The sequence below is a fragment of the Corythoichthys intestinalis genome, chromosome 9 (genome assembly GCF_030265065.1).
Source record: "Corythoichthys intestinalis isolate RoL2023-P3 chromosome 9, ASM3026506v1, whole genome shotgun sequence".
In the NCBI taxonomy this organism is placed as follows: Eukaryota; Metazoa; Chordata; class Actinopteri; order Syngnathiformes; family Syngnathidae; genus Corythoichthys; species Corythoichthys intestinalis.
The window spans coordinates 57482566-57499826 of record NC_080403.1 but is presented as its reverse complement, the minus strand read 5'-3'; the positions used below and the strand labels follow the sequence as shown (position 1 = coordinate 57499826).

General features: G+C 41.8%; 1 protein-coding gene across 7 annotated transcripts in view; it reads left to right on the top strand.

Annotated features, from left to right (window-relative positions):
- Window positions 1-17011, top strand: part of ppfia4 (PTPRF interacting protein alpha 4) — a 199125-nt gene extending 182114 nt beyond the window's left edge. For all 7 annotated transcript variants that reach the window (XM_057845717.1, XM_057845721.1, XM_057845715.1 and 4 more), the window contains 7 exons: window positions 13-188; window positions 5055-5152; window positions 9733-9908; window positions 12243-12311; window positions 12376-12562; window positions 12653-12750; window positions 13089-17011. In XM_057845717.1, the coding sequence (XP_057701700.1) occupies window positions 13-188; window positions 5055-5152; window positions 9733-9908; window positions 12243-12311; window positions 12376-12562; window positions 12653-12711 (765 nt within the window). In that variant the 3' untranslated portion in view covers window positions 12712-12750; window positions 13089-17011. The remainder of the gene's footprint in view (window positions 1-12; window positions 189-5054; window positions 5153-9732; window positions 9909-12242; window positions 12312-12375; window positions 12563-12652; window positions 12751-13088) is intronic.
- Window positions 17012-17261: the final 250 nt, after the last annotated feature.

Genomic DNA, 17261 nt, shown 5'->3' with positions numbered 1-17261 from the left:
CTCTTCTTGCAGACGTTGGCATACGGAGACATGAATCACGAGTGGATCGGGAACGAGTGGTTGCCCAGCCTCGGCCTGCCTCAGTACCGCTCCTATTTCATGGAGTGTCTGGTGGATGCCCGCATGCTGGACCACCTGACCAAAAAGGACCTGAGGAGCCACCTCAAGATGGTGGACAGCTTCCACAGGTCTGCAGCTCAAACATGTTGTTTATTAACTGTGAGACAGTAAAAATAGGTAGGGGACTTGAGTCACATAACTTGAAATATTAGACCAAGCATGTGGCTCAGTTTAATATTGAATAAATGATCATTTGAATGAATTTATTTTGGCGCTAGTGAGATTCAAAGCAACACTATGTCATTTTCCAACCTTTATAAAATATTTTCATAACGTTTGTGAGGAGAAAAAAAAAAGGAGGCTTCCAGGATATACAGAATTAACATTGGCCAGGCTTTCGCTCGCTGGTTGTTTTCCAAAATTTCCAGGTTCGCGGTGAATCAGTAACAGGCACACTTTTACAAAATAGACAATGTTTATTGATTAGAAAATGCAGAATAAATGAGATTTATTGATTATAATCCCACAAGAACACACAAACAAGTGTCAAAGACAAGCATAACAAATGGCAACGATGACGCTAGATTTGAGTTTGTCAATCCCAGAATCCCCGTGCTACCTTTACAGCACAACCAAAATGTCCCTCAGCAATGAAAATCGCTTACCGTGACAAATGAGCGGGAGCCAACGCTCCGGTAAGGCGGTGAAGGAACAAAGCCAGGCTATCCGTACGTGACCCGCTGACGGACTTAAAGTGTAACTGGTTAATATCTTTTGGTGTAAATATCCCATAATACAATTAGGTCATCTGTGGAGACAAGGCAAGTTTCCGCTTCTTAGGGGACAATAAACTTAGCTGAACTGATCTTATCTATGAACAAATGCTTGTTTTGTGTCAAATTTAATGGGTGGCAGCTTATAGTCAGGTGCGCCTTAAAGTCCGAAAATTACGTTATACACAAATTGAATTGATTGATAGTGGGGGGGGGGGATCAAATTCGGGGGCCGTTTACATGGTGACTCTCCGAGAAGAAGAACAATTTCATGTTTGCATCTTTCTAGTTCCGTCTCCATTTGACCAATGTCGCAATTCTGCATCAAAACGATGTAGTATTCATGCTAGGCCCTAGGGGGCAGTGCAGATTTACAAGGCGACAGCAAATGATGCACTTTGAACCCAAAAACCTCCTCAGCCCGGAAGACAACATGCCAGCCCACTCCAAGCAATGGCATTTTTCTTTTGCTCCAAAAGGCACAAATAATGAAACATTCAACATATTCATATTAAAAATATTATAAAAACAGTAAATTAAAGCCGACGTTCCGCCATATTTGCTCTTTTTAATGTTAAGTAGCACCGCTGCGCACGCCCGAAGTGATGTGTACGAGTTCTGACGTTATCGGCGCGGGTCCTGCGCCGCAGGTGCTATTGATATGCATGCGTAGCAAGCCCCCCTTAAGCCTCAGCAATCGAATTCTTCCACTTTGGAGGCAGGATTCCAAAGTTTGCGTCTTTGCCTTCCGTCTTTGCCGACACCATACGGACGCGAGGCCACTCCGCAACAGTCATTGCGTCTTGGTGTCGTGGAGTCACCATGTAAACTGCCCCTTAACATTGAAAAACATATTTTCAAAACTATTGACAATAAACTAATTCAGTTCAATTTTTGTTCCGGCATGGCACTCATTTTCCCCTTGAACAGGACACAGGGCGATGACAGGCCACTCTTCCACCGTTTGCGCACTACTGTCACTTCTCACTCGCCGAATCATCCGAAGAAAACAACGACAAATCTGGCCAATCCTGAAGTTATATGCATTAGCTTGCACTAAATTTAAATTTCGATTCATTCCGCACGTTTCAAGTCACTCGCTCGATCCGACCAGCTGGCACTCGCTACCTCGCCGCCCTCTCCTGAGGTAGCACCTCGCTTGGCAATATATTAAAAATGTTCACATTACGTCCATCCTTCGTGACCTCACAATGGCTCCTGGGTTATGTCGTTGTTAGTGGTGTTTTTGGTTTGCAAAAACGACAAGAAATTATGGGAACAGGGATATAAACACTTGGTCCATTTAATGCTTATTCAAGAGGGCAATAAAACTATGAAACTCAATGACATTATCTCCTGTTTTACTTGGTCAATTGACTTCAAGTAAAAACGGGTGTGCACCTCAAATTCCACACTTTCAAATGAGACCAACCAGTGGCACGTGGGTGACGTAATTACGGCGTGACGAGGCTTCAAAGATGATGTGCGTAAACGTGTTGCTGCTGACTCGTCCGGTGTTAAAGGGTTAAATATACCTTTTACTACTATTACACATGAGGAAAATGGAATTTTGTGTTTTTTATATTTGGTAAACAAGATTTTTTTCTGCTGGGATGCACATGATAAAGATGTTACCGTAATTTCCCGAATATAAGGTGCACTGTTTTCCCCCAAAATCAAGTTGTAAAGTCATGGTGCGCATTATAAACGGGTACATGGATGGAGACAGAAATATATATATATTACATATATATATAAACCGATTTTTTTTTTTTTTTTTTACACGGCCACGTTGTGTTGAAGAAACGTATGCGGCGACCCATTGCCGAGCATTACAGTACGTGACGTCACCATTTTGTTTCGGTAATACTTCACTCTGATCGGCCGAAAGATTTCGTCTTTGTTAAATTCTGCTTTTTTCACTCTTCATAAAGCACAGAATTTAGTTTCTTGAACTCATTTGAGTCAATGTTTATTGCAGCTCCGCAACTCAGACCATAACAAACGTAAGCACACAGACTTCCTGTGTCCGTCAACTATATCTGTCCCTCGGGAAACTCAAACCCAAATAACAATAGTTCCTATATACCCTACCCACCGACGTCACAAAACCACGTGCTCGCTGTGTGGTTCCGCCCACTTGTCCGTCATTTTGTCTCTATATTAGCATTGTTTTCAATTGATCGAGGAATTTAAAATGCATTTCATGGAAGACCCGGTGCTTTCTGATGCCGTAAACTCACTGGATGTGTTGCATAAAAGGCGTTATGTGGAAAAGCTTCGTTCTATACAGTCGCCAGATCCATATTTGATGCCCAAATCGATGTTTTTCGACCCGCTGTCTCCGCCGTATTTGCCTGACATCTGCTAGCTACCCTGAACTGTACAACTATCTTGTCCACACTAAATCAGCCTATTCTCACGAAAATATGAAAAACTTCAAGAGCTTGGAGGCTTATAAACACTTCGTTGCTGGTTGGGTGAAACAGGTCCTCGTCCACGAAAATTCGGCAGGAATCTATCTTGTGCTTGGAAAGTGAGTTACGAAATTTTCAATTCAAAATCTTTTGTTATTGCTAACATCCACTGTCAAGTCTAATGTATTTCATGTCGTTTGTCAATGGAGTTAAGGCTTTTAATGTTTATATGGTTTAGCGATAGCACTCTCACTATCTACATACGTGTATGTTGTCGGCGATTAGCCTAGCAATGATCTTAATTGTGGTTATTTGTCAGCCCCGTAGACGAGGCCAGTTTCTTTCACTTGGTACCAGCTAAATATTATTCAAAAAATAACGATGGTGGAAGAAAGGGAAGTCACAAACATCTTGAATTTGAAAATATGTCGTACTACGTCGTATGTTGTCGGCGATTAGCCTCGCAATGATCTTAATTGTGGTTATTTGTCAGCTCCGTAGACGAGGCCAGTTTCTTTCACTTGGTACCAGCTAAATATTATTCAAAAAATAACGATGGTGGAAGAAAGGGAAGTCACAAACATCTTGAATTTGAAACTATGTCGTACTACGTCGTATGTTGTCGGCGATTAGCCTCGCAATGATCTTAATTGTGGTTATTTGTCAGCTCCGTAGACGAGGCCAGTTTCTTTCACTTGGTACCAGCTAAATATTATTCAAAAAATAACGATGGTGGAAGAAAGGGAAGTCACAAACATCTTGAATTTGAAACTATGTCGTACTACGTCGTATGTTGTCGGCGATTAGCCTCGCAATGATCTTAATTGTGGTTATTTGTCAGCCCAAAACCCTCTAAGTATATCTTAAATGTATCTTACCGGATATAAAATGACTACTACATAGTCTGTGGTGATTTTTTGGTGCCCAGTTTTCACGTCGAATTGCAGCCGTCCATTTCGCTCTCCTCTTTGGATCCCTCGGAATACGGTAAAACTTCAAGTCTCTCCTTCCATCTTCTCTGTTAGTGCAACCAACAGCCACACACGCCTTCACCATTTTGATTATTAATGTTAAGGAGCAGAAAAACACGCCGTAAATAGGAGAAATGTACGTAGCCGTAACAGGTTAACACTATGTGACGGACAAGTGGGCGGTACCATTCAGGAGAGCGGAGTTGTGACGTCACGTGGGTAGGGTCTATTGTTACTGTCGTGTTGACAGCGATGAGCTCTCACGGATTTCAGACTTACATTCTCACTTTCTTTTTACCGTATCAATCCATGGAGGAAACAATAATTCATCATGATGAAACGAGTTAGTTATAGAGCAGCTTAAAAGAAAAGTCACATCTGTTTTGTTTTCTCCTAGATTCTGGTAAAATGGAGAAGTTGGCAAATCATATTATTACCGTAAATATTGTCAGTTTATGGTAATGTTTTGAACTACCAATGTGCTATGCTTGTGCTGTGTTTCACCAGTCAGTAAAATGACATTTCTGTATCTGTACATGAGCTCTGTTTTCTTGTATTCTTCTATTTATTGGTGCTAAAATTAAGGTGCGCGTTATAAACAGGTACAATCATTTTCCCTAGGATTTACAAGTAAATTTGGGGTGCGCATTATACACGGGTGCGCCTTATATCCGGGAAATTACGGTATCTGTCCATTTAAATATAAAAATTATTGCATCCTGTCAAAAATGTCTTGGACCAGCACTTTAGGAAGGTGACCAAATATGACTTCCTCCCCCCTCTGGTGATGATGATTACTATCATTTGCCTCCATCTGCTTGTATGTTCACAAGGGCGAGTCTTCAGTATGGGATCATGTGCTTGAAGAGACTCAATTACGACAGGAAAGAATTAGAGCGCCGGAGAGAGGACAGTCAACATGACATGAAAGGTAAATTTGCATCGACGGAAGCGGTAATGCGGCGTTTTCACACTTTGACAGCAGCCTGGGGGCCAGTGTACCGCCTAGTGGCAGACACAGACCAAATCATGGCGACAGCTGCACTTTAATCTGTCATGTAGTCAGGCCAAAGAAGGCCAACGATCTCCACACACACTCGCACACATGCGGTTGGAATCCCAAAACATACATTCTTTTCCTGGGGAGGACCATTAACTCTTGGTAGCCTCATTTTCATCAAAGTCTTTTAGATGAAATACTTATTAGTAGAGATGTCGATCGATCGGGTCTGATCACGTCGTTTTCAAAGTATCGGAATCGGCAAAAAAATATCGGCCATGCCTTTTTTTAATATACTGTATATATGTATTTTAATTAAATCGTTTTCTAATTGGATTTAACATTACAGACATAATATGTTACACTCATCCAGAGTCTTTAGTTTAGGCTTAAGGTAGAGTTATCAAGAATATCCCGATAACGGCGGCAATTAATTAATTTAAAAATGTGTCACGTTAAAATATTTAACGCAATTAATGTATGCGCTGCACGACCCTCTCACTCATTGTCGCGTTCAATCTGTAATGACGCCGTTTTACCTATATAGAGAGATAAAAAGCAGCGCATTATGAGTAGAGTGAATTTTGGCAGCCTTTGGAGCCTTCCTTTAATTGGCTAAAGCCTTGCAATCCCTCTCCCTATGAATAGAAATATCATGGGAAGCAATGTGGGGAAGCAAGGTGGCAATTGATCTTTGTCTTAACACCTTAGGTCATTTCCCAACGCAGAGAAGATATATCAATTGCTAGCACGACGCTCAGTCATGGTTCCACTTCCCATCATGCATTTGGGATGGCCACATGATCATTTACTGAAAGCTCAACAAATACACTAGATGGCGATATTTAGTCACAATATACAAAGTCACAAGTCTTTCTATCCGTGGATCCCTCTCACAGAAGGAATGTTGATAATGTAAATGCCATCTTGAGGATTTATTGTCATAATAAAGAAATACAGTACTTATGTACTGTATGTTGAATGTATATATTCGTCCGAGTTTTATTCATTTTTTTCTTAATGCGTTGCCAAAATGTATATGATCGGGAAAAATTATCGGGAATGATTGGAATTGAATCGGGAGCAAAAAAAAGCAATCGGATCGGGAAATGTCGGGATCGGCAGGTACTCAATCTAAAACGATCGGGGTCGAATCGGGAGCAAAAAAACATGATCAGAACAACCCTACTTATTAGTCATATTTACTGTATCTATATGTCATTTCAAAATGGGTTATTCTTTGTCTAGCTTTCATTGACAAATACTCGAAGTTTTTCATCTCATTTTAGTCGACCAATACTCAAATTGTTATTTTTCTGCAAAATATATAAATCCGAAAACAAATTTTAAAATATCAAGGTTTCCAACAAAAGATAATGCCAACTTGGTGAGGGTTTTCCATTGGTTTTATTTGCAACCGGAAGCATGAAACACGACTACTCCAAGCCGTAGCTGACGCTAACGAAACAAAAACAACACAACAACAGTTTTAGAGTACGCTCGCTACGCTAAAGTCAATGCTAACGCATATGCTGTGCTTACGCTACAAGTTACATTTAGTGTGTAATGATCACTCAGCACATACCTTCAAAGGCTAAATCAGCATTGCATATCCTCTCTTGCCAAGACAAGAAAACAAATCCTTACTGTGTGTTTCTAAACAAGCAAGCCTGGAATGCAGCCTAGCTTGAAGCACTTCCTAAACACAATTGACGGGAGGTCGTAGGCTCACGCAGCACATGTCACATGAGTGACGCGACCCAGACATTGCTACGATGCAGGATGACTAACTCCAAAAATGTCACACATTGTGAACATGACGGAAACTGTCGCGTTTTGGTCTCGTCCAATGAAAACCGGCGTTCGTCTCGTTGCCTTTTCATCTCCCATGACACATATTTAGCTCCTTATCGTCATGACAAAATTGTTCGTCGACTAAATATTTTAGGTATTGTTGACTAAAACAACAATGACGCTAATGCTAATGCGACGAATTGTGTGAAAAAAGTTGTATGAGAGTTTAAGACAACACTCGCTACGCTAAATGCTATTGCTAACATGAACGCGAATGCTATGCTAACGCACAAGATACATTTAGCGCGTGACGAGCACTCAACACAGACCTTCAAAGGCTAAAGCAACATTTTATATTCTCTCTTGCCGAGATAAGAAAACAAATTTGACCATGTGTTTAAAAACAAGCAAGCCTATACAATATGAAAATGTTACAAATTGTGAACATATGACGGAAACTATCGTGCACTTTCCTCTCGTCAAACAAAAAACGGAATTTGTCTCGTTATGTTTTAGCCTCCCAAGACACATTTTTAGCTCGTTATCATGAAAAAATTGTTTGTCAACAAAATATTTTCGTCATCGTGATTGTTGACTAAAGCAATAATGATGATAATTCTAACGTGAACGCGAATGCTACGCTAAGGCGACAAGTTACATTTAGTGTGTGATGAACTCAGCACAGACCTTTAAAGGCTAAAGCAACGTTATATATTCTCTCTGGATAAAAAAAAAAAAAAGAAACACATTTTACCGTGTGTTTCAAAACAAGCAAGCCTGTTTTAAAGAACATTATTGTTTCTATGTTTTTGGTACTGAATGAGTTAGCCACCAGTCAACGGTGACAGTCAGGGAGGGAGTGCATGACATGTCACATGTTTGACACATTCAAAACTGCTACGATGCAGGCTAACTACACACATACAATGAGAAAATGTCACACATTGTGAACATATGACGCTAAATGCTACTGCTAACGTGAACGCGAACGCTATGCTAACGCTGCAAGTTACATCTAGTGTGTGTTGAACAATCAGCACAGACCTTTAAAGGCTAACATTGCATATTCTCTCTTGCCAAGATAAGAAAACAAATCTTACCATGTGTTTAAAAACAAGAATGCCTGGCTTGAAGAACATCATCGTTTATATGTCTTTGGTAGTGAATGAGTTAGCCACCAGGGTGGGAGTGCATCACATGTCATATGATTAACACAACTAAAACGGCTATGATGCAGGCTACCTACACATACAGTAAGAAAATGTTTCTTACTGTGAACATATGACGGAAACTATGTCGTGTTTTCATCTCGTCAGACGAAAACTGGCATTCATCTCGTTATGTTCCAGTGTCTCGAGACACATTTTTAGCTCGTTATTGTCTCGTCATCATCATGAAAAAATTGTTCATCGACAATATATTTTCGTTATCGTCATTGTTGACTAAAACAATAACGATGCTATTGCTAACGCAAACGATATTCTAACGCAACGAATTGTATGCAAAAAAAGTTGTCCGAGAGTTTTAGACAATGCTCATGATGTTAAATACTATTGCTAACGTGAACGCGAATGCTATGCTAATGCTAGAAATTACATTTAGTGTGTGTTGAGCACTCAGCACAGACCTTTAAAGGCTAAAACAACATTGCAAATTCTCTCTTCCCAAGATAAGAAAACAAATCTGACTGTGTGTTTAAAAACGAGCAAGCCTGGCTTGAAGAACATCATTGTGACCACCAGGATGTGAGTGCATGACATGTCACATGATTGACACAACCAAACACTGCTACGATGCTGGCTAACTACACGTAAAATAAGAAAACGTTACGAATTGTGAACATATGACGGAAACTGGTGCATTTTCCTTTTGTCAAACGAAAACTGTCATTTGTATCGTTAGGCTATAGTCTCCCAAGACACGTTTTTAGCTCATTATCATCTTGTCATGAAAAAAAAAAAATTAATCAATGAAATATATTAGTGATTGTCATCGTTGACAAATACTGATGCTAATTCTAACACGAGTTGTATGAAAAAAATTTGTCCTAGAGTTTAAGACAACGCTCGCTACGCTAAATGCTATTGCTAACGTGAACACGAATGCTACGCTAACGTTTCAAGTTACATTTAGTGTGCGATGAACACTCAGCTCAGACATTTAAAGGCTAAAGCAACATTGCATATTCTCTCTGAATAAGAAAGAAGAAAAAAAATGTACAGTGTGTTTCAAAACAAGCCTAGCAAGCCTAGTTTAAAGATCATTGTTTCTACGTGTTTGATAGTGAATAACAGTATGACTATACAGCTGTTTTAATTAGCATGAACTAAGCGTTCACTCACACATGAATATACCCAAAGTTAAAAGCCCATTGTGTCCTCCAGATACAAAACCCTGCCCTCTCACCCTTTTGACCTTAAACTGTGGACATGAACTTGATTCAGCTGTTGCTTAAATCAGACCGCTGGCCTGTTTAGACACGCACACGCCGCCTGTTCCAGTGCGGAAAGTTTACCGACAGCTGGCCAGAAAACCAACAAAGGGAGTGCGCCGGGCACTTGACTCTGCACGGACACGCACATTATCTCTTTATCTGGCTCGCTGTCGCCTTTTAAGCTCTCTCCCTCTTTATCACGGCGCATGCCGCTTTGCTAGAAACTCTCGATGATTCTTGTTCCAGTGCCTAAGTACAATGCATTCCTTCTGGTTCACTCTAGATGTGTTGGTGTGGACCAACGAACAAGTGATCCACTGGGTCCAGTCCATCGGTTTAAGGGAGTACAGCGGCAACCTCTTGGAGAGCGGCATTCACGGGGCGCTGGTCTCTCTGGATGAGACCTTTGACTACAGCAGCCTGGCCCTCATCCTGCAGATCCCCATGCAGAACACACAGGTGCCGACAGACAAGCAGTGAATTATTATGACCACAAGGTGGCAGTGACGTACTGTAAGATGTTAACTGCCTTTAAACCACGGTAACTATAGCCAGCACAAGTTTTTTTAAATTATAAATGGCATAAATTAAAAATCTTGTGTCTTAACCTGAAAATTCTGTATGTATAGATGCTTGTAAGTAGAGGTACCACTGTATTTATCAGGTTTTAGTCGCCCCAAGGCCTTGATTTCGACACCTGCGGGCTAGTGTTGCGTATAGCTACTGTGTATCACAATAGTGAGTACACCCCTCGCATTTCTGCAGATATTTAAGTATATCATTTCACGGGACAACACTGATAAAATGACACTGACGCAATGAAAAGTAGTCTGTGTGAAGCTTATATAATAGAGTTCATTTATTTTCCCTTCAAAATAGCTCAAAATATAGCCATTAATATCCAAACCCCTGGCAACAAAAGTGAGTACACCCCTTAGAAACTACATCCCTAAATGTCCAAATTAAGTACTGCTTGTCATTTTCCCTCCAAAATGTCATGTGACTCGTTACAGGAGTGCTGTCAGCTGCACAGATTGAAGAGGTGGGGGTTCAGCCTCTTAGTGCCCAGACCATATGCCGCACTCTACATCAAATTGGTGTGCATGGCTGTCACCCCAGGAGGAATCCTCCTCTGAAGAAAGCCTGCAAACAGTTTGCTGAAGACATGTCAACAAAGCACATGGATGACTGGAACCATGTCCTATGGTCTGATGAGACGGGCGGGCTTTCTTGTGTAACGTCTTATTCCGTCAATATTAACATACGTACAACATGTCAACTGTCAATATTTTGTGTGACCACCACTATTATCCAGAACTGCCTTTACTCTCCTGGGCATGGAGTTGACCAGAGCTTCACAGGTTGCCACTGGAATTTCTCTTCCACTCGTCCGTGACGACGTTGCGGAGCTGCCGGATATTTGAGACTTTGCGCACCTCCAGCTTCTGTTTTAGGATCCCCCAAAGATCTTCCTTTGGGTTCAACTCTGGAGACATGCTTGGCCAGTCCATCAGCCTCTTCAGTAAAGCGGTGGTCATCTTGGAGGTAAGTTTGGGGTCACTGTCATGCTGGAACACTGCCCTGCGACCCAGTTTCTGGAGGGAGGGGATCATGCTCTGCTGCAGTATTTCACAGTACATGTTGGAGTTCATGTTTCCCTCAATGGAATGTAACTCTCCAACATCTGCAGCACTCATGCAGCTCCAGACCGTGACATTCCCACCAACATGCTTTACTGTAGGCACGACTCACTTATCTTTGTACTCCTCACCTGGTCGCCGCCACACATGCTTGAGACTATCGGAACCAAACAAATTAATCTTCGTCTCATCAGACCATAGGTAATGGTTCCTTTAATCCATGTGCTTTGTTGACATGTCTTCAGCAAACTGTATGCGAGCTTTCTTGTGTACCGTCTTCAGAAGAGGCTTACTCCTGGGGTGACAGCCATGCTCACCAATTTGATGTATGGTTTGAGCACTAACAGGATGACCCCCCCACACACCTCTTCAATCTCTGCAGCAATGCTGACAGCACTCCTGCAACTATCTTTCAAAGAAAGCATTTGGATGTGACCTTCAGCACCTGCGCTCAGCTTCTTTGGACAACCAACCCGATGCCTGTTCTGAGTAGACTCTGCTCTTTTAAAATGCTGGATGATCTTAGCCACTGTGCTGCAGCTCAGTTTCAGGGTGTTGGAGATTTTGTTGTAGCCTTGGCCATCTTCATGTAGCGCAACAATACGTCTTTTAAGATCCTCAGAGAGTTCTTTGCCATGTGGTGCCATGTTGGAACTTTCAGTGACCAGTGTGAGAGTGTAAGAGCTGCACTACAAATTTGAATATACCTGCTCCCTATGCACACCTGGACCGAGTAACACGAGTCACATGACATTTTGAAGGGAAAATGACAAGCAGTACTCAATTTGGAAATTTAGGGATGTAGTTTCTAAGGGGTGTACTCACTGTTGTTGCCATGGGTTTAGATATTAACGGCTATATTTTGAGTTATTTTGAGGGGAAAATAAATTACTACTTACTACTTTTCATTGTCTCAAAGTGTCATTTTTTCAGTGCTGTCCCATGAAAAGATACACTTAAATATCTGCAGAAATGCGAGGGGTATACTCACTTTTGTGATACACTGTATGTCATATGGATGATTGTACTGGAATTGATTTAAAGCAAGACAAATGATAAATCATGGGACTCAATAATGACATACAAGTCTAAACAATCCACATTAACTATTCATTTTGGGTTTTCAGAACATCTCTTGTGTGTCAACTTTCAGGCCCGGCAGGTTCTGGACCGGGAGTTTAACAACCTGTTAGCCTTGGGAACGGACCGACGGCTCGAGGAGGTCACACGACACGCCGTGTCGCCGATTTGATCGAGATGTCGTTGACATTGTCTTCTCTTCTCAGAGCGGAGACGACAAGTCTTTCCGCCGTTCTCCGTCGTGGCGAAAGAGGTTCCGGGCCCGAGAGGGAGGGGCGGGGCTGGGGATGATGGCCGGCTCCATGGAAACGCTGCCCGCCGGCTTCCGCATGCCCTCCATGTCCATGCCGCCTTCTATGAATCTCATGCCCAAGAAGCAGCTCCAGCCTGAAGGTGCGGACTGACCAAACGAAGACAACGTTTGCACGGTTTTCTTTACTAACAGCGTGCTGTGTTCTCTCTCGATAACCCCTTTGCGCCAAGCTCCGCCCCCAGCATCACCGAGGCTCGACCCCTCTACGGTGCGGACCTACTCATGCTAACTCACTTTGGCTTACTAACAGAAGCCCTGATGCTAGCAGGTAAGCTTAAATGCACTATAACAAAAACAGAAACTGATACATGTGTTTTATGTACCAGTGTGACAATAAACCGAAAAGGGGAACTATCACGATACTTTGTAGCAAAAAAGGTTATTGATATGCTCCTGCCAAGAAACGATATCATTTTTAAAAGGTATCACTGTTGGGAAAAAAAAAAATCTTTCAATAGAATTGTGTCTGCGTTAGCTCGCTGGCTGCCATTGATGGCGCGATTCAAAGCTTTTTACTAATCGAATTACTCGAGTTAATCGATTAATCGTTGCAGCACTAAAAGTATGTAAATCATTTCTCTTTTTATTCTTTCCTCTTTCTTCCAGTGCATTGTCATTACCTGTACGGACACATGCTTGCGGCCTTTTGAGAGTGATATGCCAAATTTGAAGAGAGTGCTACCAGGGTGCCAGTGAGGTCAAAGGCCTCTGACCTTTCACCTCCTTCTTCGGACACGTGCAATACCGAGGCCGAGTCTTAAACTCTTGAGAGCGGCCGTGGGCCGCTGTCGCTGCTGTAAAGGAGACTCGCCTCTGCTCTCAACTAGCGGAACCCAGTGCCCCCCCTTGTAGCCTCGTCACGGTGGTTTTCGTGCTCCCCGATCTCAGCTGCGAGTCGTCGTCCTCCTCGCCGTTACTCAAGCCTCAACGCGGACGACTCGCCGCGACGCATTGCCCTTCTATCGGTTATGCAAGGTATTACTCAATGATCCAATCTGTACTGTATATAAAATGGATGACTACTTTTTTTATAAAGTATATATATATATATATATATATATATATATTGGAAATATATATGGAAAAATGTAATGGCTGTATGAACCTTATTGCCCTGTATTCAACAGTGACTGTTCTCTCACTTTTTCTTTGTCTTTGTGTCGGACCTTAGTGTGTCTTTTGCCGTATGATGTAAGTGTGAATTACCATGGGAGGACCTCGCTAAGATGGGTTCTCCTCACAGGTTCATGGGTCCAATTTCAGATTTTTCTCCCTTACTCTCCCTATTCTTTTAACACCATGTCCAGAGGTGGGTAGAAACGCGTTACATTTACTCCGTTACATTTTAAGAAAAATGTATTAGCACGCCATACTTTTAACTTTTACGTTGATTTGTGGAGAAGAAACGTTACTCTTACTCATGGGCGTCGCCAGTTATATTTCACAGGGGCCTGTGCCCCAGTATTGATCTGAAGCATGAATTTCACCAATTCAAAAATTTGAAATAAACTAAGCCTGCAAGCAGGACTGAACGGGCGCAAATCGGACGGCAGGCAGCTCTATGTGGTTGCAGATCGTTCCCCTCTCATCATCCCATGAGAAACTAACGTGTGCTTGAAATTCGCCCCCTTTGTTTTTGATGGGAAACACATTCGAACACCTAGGTGAAAAAACACCCTATTGAAGAGGGTCCTACAAAGAAGGCAAAACCAAAATGAAGCTTATAATCGGTCCAATTCAACCAAGTGTGCCAAATTTCGTGGCTCAGTAAGCTCCCTAAGTCCCTGAAGAAATCTTTTTAAATGGCGACCAAATGGTCGTCATGGCAACAGACAGAGACATGTGGACACGGGCAAGGTTGTAGGTGTGGTCTCAACATTGGTAGGGACGCTATAAAACAAATTTACACATGGCCGTGGTTTTGTGTGTGTTTTTTATGGAGGAGGGAATAAAAATGTCTGCAAAATATATTTAAATATATGATGTAGAAAAGAAACACATTTTAAGTAATGAATAAATGCACAGTTGAATTAACGTTAACAGTAGAAAACATACAGAAGGATGCTTCTCTCTATGCAGCTTCTACTTGAGATTTACAGGTTTGCAAGTTCACACAGTTTAATGTTATGTTAACCCTGATGCAGGTCAAATGTTCTGTAGCAAAATTAGTGGCATTTTCCCCACCATTACCTACAGTGGCTGCTGCTGGCCGAAAAAAAGAAACTTCAAATATCCTTTCTCTTTGAAGGAGGCGGCATGTAAGTTTGAACATAATGAAAATAATTCACTTACTAATGGGTCTATTCTATGCTTACAACATATGGGAAGGCAATCTAACAGAACTCATTAGATAATGCAAATAAGGTTGATTAAAAGTTGGTGAGGACAATTCAAGCATCCTCAAAAGTTGGTTGTGTTATGTCCCTACCGTCCCTATGCAAATCTACGCCCTTGGACACGTGCCTTAAATGTCGTATTAAAAAAGGTCTTGTAACTACAATGACCAACCTGAAAAGAACTGGACATATATAAGTAGAATAAATGACTTTCCGTTGCCTCTAGTTGGCGCTGTAGGGTTGATGCAAATGACCCCTACAGACCCTTCAGTGTATGACTCTCAACAAGCACAGGAAGTTTGGCGCAGATATGTTCTATGTCTGCCAAGTTATGACTGTTCAAAATTTGTGCTGAGACAAAATGGCGACGGTCATTCTCACTTTCCTGTTTGGGCCCCTCTGCTTCAACAAAATCTCAATATTTTTCATCAGGCACTTGAACACATGTCTAAAGGCTCCCCTGATGCAGATTTGAGGTCAATTGATTTTTTTAACCCTTGGAGAATGAGCCTGTCTAGGAAATAAAGGGTGTTTCCTGTTCCCAGCAGGGGGTGCAAGGGTTAATGGGTAATATTTCAATGCAGTCGTGTTAAGGCTGGGATACCTCTCATACATGCCAGATATGAAAAAGACTGAACCTTAGATCAGGCAGTTATTCGTCATTTACTGAATTTAACGTGTTGCCAAAAAAAAGCCGACTTTAGCACCCTGTCCAGCTCCGGCCCATGAATCAAAACCCACCATTTTCATAACTTTAGATCTCATATGTCTCATGAACAGTCTCACCAATTTTGAGGAGGATCCAACTAACTCCCTAGGTGCCAATGTCTCAGATTTGCACCCTGTAAATCAATATAAATTTCACATTCAATCCAAAATACCTGATTTGCTGTTGGGTTTGGAATATGGGTAAAAGACACTTTTGGAGCAGTTTTGCACAGTGAATCAACTCCTAATTTTTTTTTTTTTGAAAAATGAAAAGGGGGGGCACTCAGCCATTTTGTTAGTTTTTCGCAACGTTGCAAAATTATTTAAATTTACGCCAAGTCACAAGCTCGTTATCTCAAAACTTTGGTGAGTTTTCGAGCATATTAAGGCCTCCAAATTGGCCATTTTCATTTGCCATGTAAAACATATTAATAATAATAACTAAACAGGACTGAACGGGCCCTTGCAGTTTGATGCAGCTCAGGTTGGTGGCAGATCGTCCCGTACTCATCATGTGCTCGAAACTTTCCTTTTTTTTTTGTGTGGAAACTCTTTATGTAACTGGTGTGTCGGCGGCGCCCCGCATTCCACTCCCACCTCTGACCAGGCCGGGACGCAAACACGCGCGCCACGACGCTTCCACTCGGCAGGCAAGGACGGTAACCACTGCGCTAATAAAGCTCGAGCCAACGGCGCAGCCGTTAGCGTCCTTCCACGAAGGAATCGGCAGGGAGGTTTCCACGCTCCACAACGGACCTGCGTGTACCTGTTACATTTAGTGTATTGGGCATGGGTGAGAAAAATACATTCACACACCTAGGTGAAAAAACTCCTATTGAAGAGGGTCCTACAAAAAAGGAGGCCCAACTGAGCTGTGCAGCCATGCTCTAATTCAAAACCAAAATGAATCTTCTAATTCGACCAAGTGTGCCAACTATTCTTACTTGAGTAATATTATTTGGGAGTAACGCTACTCGTACTCGAGTCAAATCTTTGGCTACTCTACCCACCTCTGACCATGTTCCCCTTTCCTTGTATGACACTGTGTAACCTCGAGTAGAGAGGACGCCGTTATGTGAAGAGGGAACCGTTCTTTGTGGCCGTTCGGTGTAAACACTGTAGCTACCTTTTCCGCTGCTGCTCTGTATCATTGATCCTCTCCGATCCCTTCCTGTTTAGTTGCCATGGAGACGCGTCCAGTGAGGAGTCAGTACTTTTTGAAAATGCAGCATATGAACTAAGTGAAGTCCTGGATGTATGTGCAATCTTTTCTTTTTAATTTGAATTTTTTCTAATTTTTTTTTTTTTTAGGATTTTCCAAGGTGTCTAAAAGGTGTAACGTGCTATGTGGCAGCTATGAGTACTGTGTCTTTATTCCAGGTGTGAAACAATGCTGACATATCAAGATTTTATCATTTGGCTATTTAAAAAAAAAAGTACTGTATCTATGACACTATATAGACATGAGTAAAGCTGTTTTTTAAAGAATTGGGAGTCGTGTTCTTTTGTGCTCATCAAGTGTGAATGCCCTCAAAATCATTGGCTGCCATTGACAGCCGTAGTCGTCCCAGTTTTAGGGGCATTTACAGGTAGATTCCTTTTCATTTAGGGCAGGGGTGTCCACACTATTACACATAGGGGCTCTGGATTTCATTCCAACAAAACAAGAAGACACATTTTCACAAATCTGGTGTCTTACAAGTGTAAAGTGTAGAGAAACAAAGAATCAACAGTA